General features: G+C 37.8%; 1 protein-coding gene across 1 annotated transcript in view; it reads right to left on the reverse strand.

The window, feature by feature from the left end:
- The window catches only part of LOC117958762 (complement C3-like), a 155,296-nt gene that overhangs the window by 150,343 nt on the left and 2,574 nt on the right, over positions 1-2,379 (reverse strand). Inside the window, exons 2-5 of the mRNA XM_034895388.1 lie at positions 1,882-2,080; positions 1,557-1,719; positions 1,284-1,378; positions 777-865 (exon numbers count right to left, since the gene is read on the reverse strand). Of these exons, the coding sequence (XP_034751279.1) occupies positions 777-865; positions 1,284-1,378; positions 1,557-1,719; positions 1,882-2,080 (546 nt within the window). The remainder of the gene's footprint in view (positions 1-776; positions 866-1,283; positions 1,379-1,556; positions 1,720-1,881; positions 2,081-2,379) is intronic.

The following is a 2,379-nucleotide window of genomic DNA, read 5'->3' on the forward strand; positions in this document are numbered from 1 at the left end:
TTTTGGAAAAAGGCTGCAATGAAACAAAGAGTGAAAAATTTAAAGGGGTCTGAATACTTTCCGTACCCACTGTATACTACCATACAGAGAGCAATGACTACAGAAACACAAAGATGAGGGAAAAACCAGGTTTAAAGTTTTCAGGTTGGCCAGCAAACTGCGCAATGGATATTGTAGAATGTTGTTTTGCATTATTACGATGATTATTTTTAGTCCATTGGTCTCCAAATTTATCTAGTTTTGGCTTTCGGACACCAAGAACCTCCTCACCGAAAACAAGCCATGTTTAAAACATGTTTTCTACCACAGAAATAAATAATTTTGTGTTTATTAGTTGTCCAAACACTGTATTGGCAACATGGCAAATAATCGTGGAAAGATAACACAAACATATTGAAATTCATTTTGAATAATCTTAAATGTTGTAAGACAATAATTTTTTATATTAGATGTTTTCTATGTTAGCATCTAGATGCACCACTAAAGAACAGAATGTACAGAAATGAATTAGGGCCCGTGCGCAAAAAGCAGTGAAGGCCCCAATTGAAACTGAAGGAATTATTCTTTCTTTCTTTTCTTTCACAAAAATGGCTTGCTAGTGCCGCTTACAAAATTAAGAAAATTGAGCCCCTGCAGAATGTGTAACGTAGACTCACAAAATTTGGTAAAGATATGTAGCATGGCAGGACAAAAATAAAACTCCACTGAAGCCATACCCTAAACCCAACAGGAAGTCCAACGCTGCATGCAGCTTTAATTAAAAATGAAATACTAACCTGACAATTTCAGCAAGTTGGAAAACTCCAGAGTGGATCCCTGATTTCAAAGAGACTGGCTCAAGTGGTAAAACGATGCCTTCAGGGGTCTAAAAAATAAACAATATTGAACAACCATAAACAGAGAGCCGAGCAAGTTTACAAATAGATTTAGTAAGTCTATGCCATATTTGATCTATGTCTTTTGTCTGCAATCCACTTTTTCAGGTATTTCTAGAACATCTCCACTAAAAATAACGTTCAATGAGCAACTTGACCACTAGATTTGTTTTTTCTTGCGTTTAGTTTTACAGTAAGTGGCATGGCATATTTTATTAGAGTCATGAAACCTAACAAAGACACAAGGTTAACTGTGGATGTGTTTATTTATTTTGATCTTTTGTAGGAAAATGATCTACTTTTAAGCATTTATGATATCACCTCATCAAGAGGCTTCATGTTCTCAGGCACAGCTGACTATATAACATTACATTAAAATCTGTGCTTATCAAAGAAAAAATACAATACCACAATCTCGATGGCAATAGAAGCATCAGTTTGAGTTTCGGCATCCCTCTCTACGGGCTCCATTCGGGGCGTCACTGCAAACATCCTGAAATGAACTGACAGAGAAAGAAAGACATTGATTATACTGCTAAAGGTCGGAGAAAGGTATATCTGTTTTTTAATTTACTATTCCACTTATGTCAAGAAGAGTTCTTTTTACTTTAATTTACAGTATTCAATTCTGGACAAACAAGTATGTTTCTCAACAGATATGCAGCTCAGTATTGAACTCACCTTTGCTGTTGGGGGTGTAGAGGGTCTTGTCAGTCTGGATGAAGATGTACCCGGACTGGAAGGACACTAAGACAACTTTCTCCAGCAGTCGGTCAGGGAACTGAGCTTGTAGGTATACATACTGCTTCACTGTAGGATCCTTACTGAAGCTTCCAGTAGGGATCTGAAACCAGTATGATGAGACATAAGCAGTATATGCATCAGGAGTGGTCTGGGGAGCATCATCTACATTTTTGGATTCACATCTACATTCTTTGTGGTCGTGTTAGAAAATGAAGCTAAATAACAGTAACATGCACATACAGTGTGACAGTTAGTTATTTACAGTTATCTGTCCGAGCTCCTGGAAGTTTCTTGCGCTGGTTAGGGTCACAGATGTGGATGTCAGCTTTGTGGTTTTGGTTGGATGGTTCATTACGTTGATGTTGACTGGGATGTCATTATTATTGATGCAGTCTTGACACTCTACAAAGATGTTTTCTGCTGTTCCTACTCGCAGTACGTTAGGGGCGGACATCAGCTTCCTGCAGAACAGCGGTGAGAGAGAGAAATATTTTTTTGAACACTATAAAACACACATATAATATAATTATAATGACGAGTTCCATCCATCCATTTGTTTGTACAAAGGTTTTAAGAGTGAATCTCTTACAGAAGTCCTGATCTGTTTTGCATGTGAACCCTTTAAATGTCTTTGTAACCCTTCGTCACAGCTACTGGTCTTACTAAGTGTGACTTTTTCTGTGAGATATATACACTCACCGGCCACTTTATTAGGTACCCCATGCTAGTAACGGGTTGGACCCCCTTTTGCCTTCAGAAC

This window comes from Etheostoma cragini, chromosome 2 (genome assembly GCF_013103735.1).
Source record: "Etheostoma cragini isolate CJK2018 chromosome 2, CSU_Ecrag_1.0, whole genome shotgun sequence".
Classification (NCBI taxonomy): Eukaryota; Metazoa; Chordata; class Actinopteri; order Perciformes; family Percidae; genus Etheostoma; species Etheostoma cragini.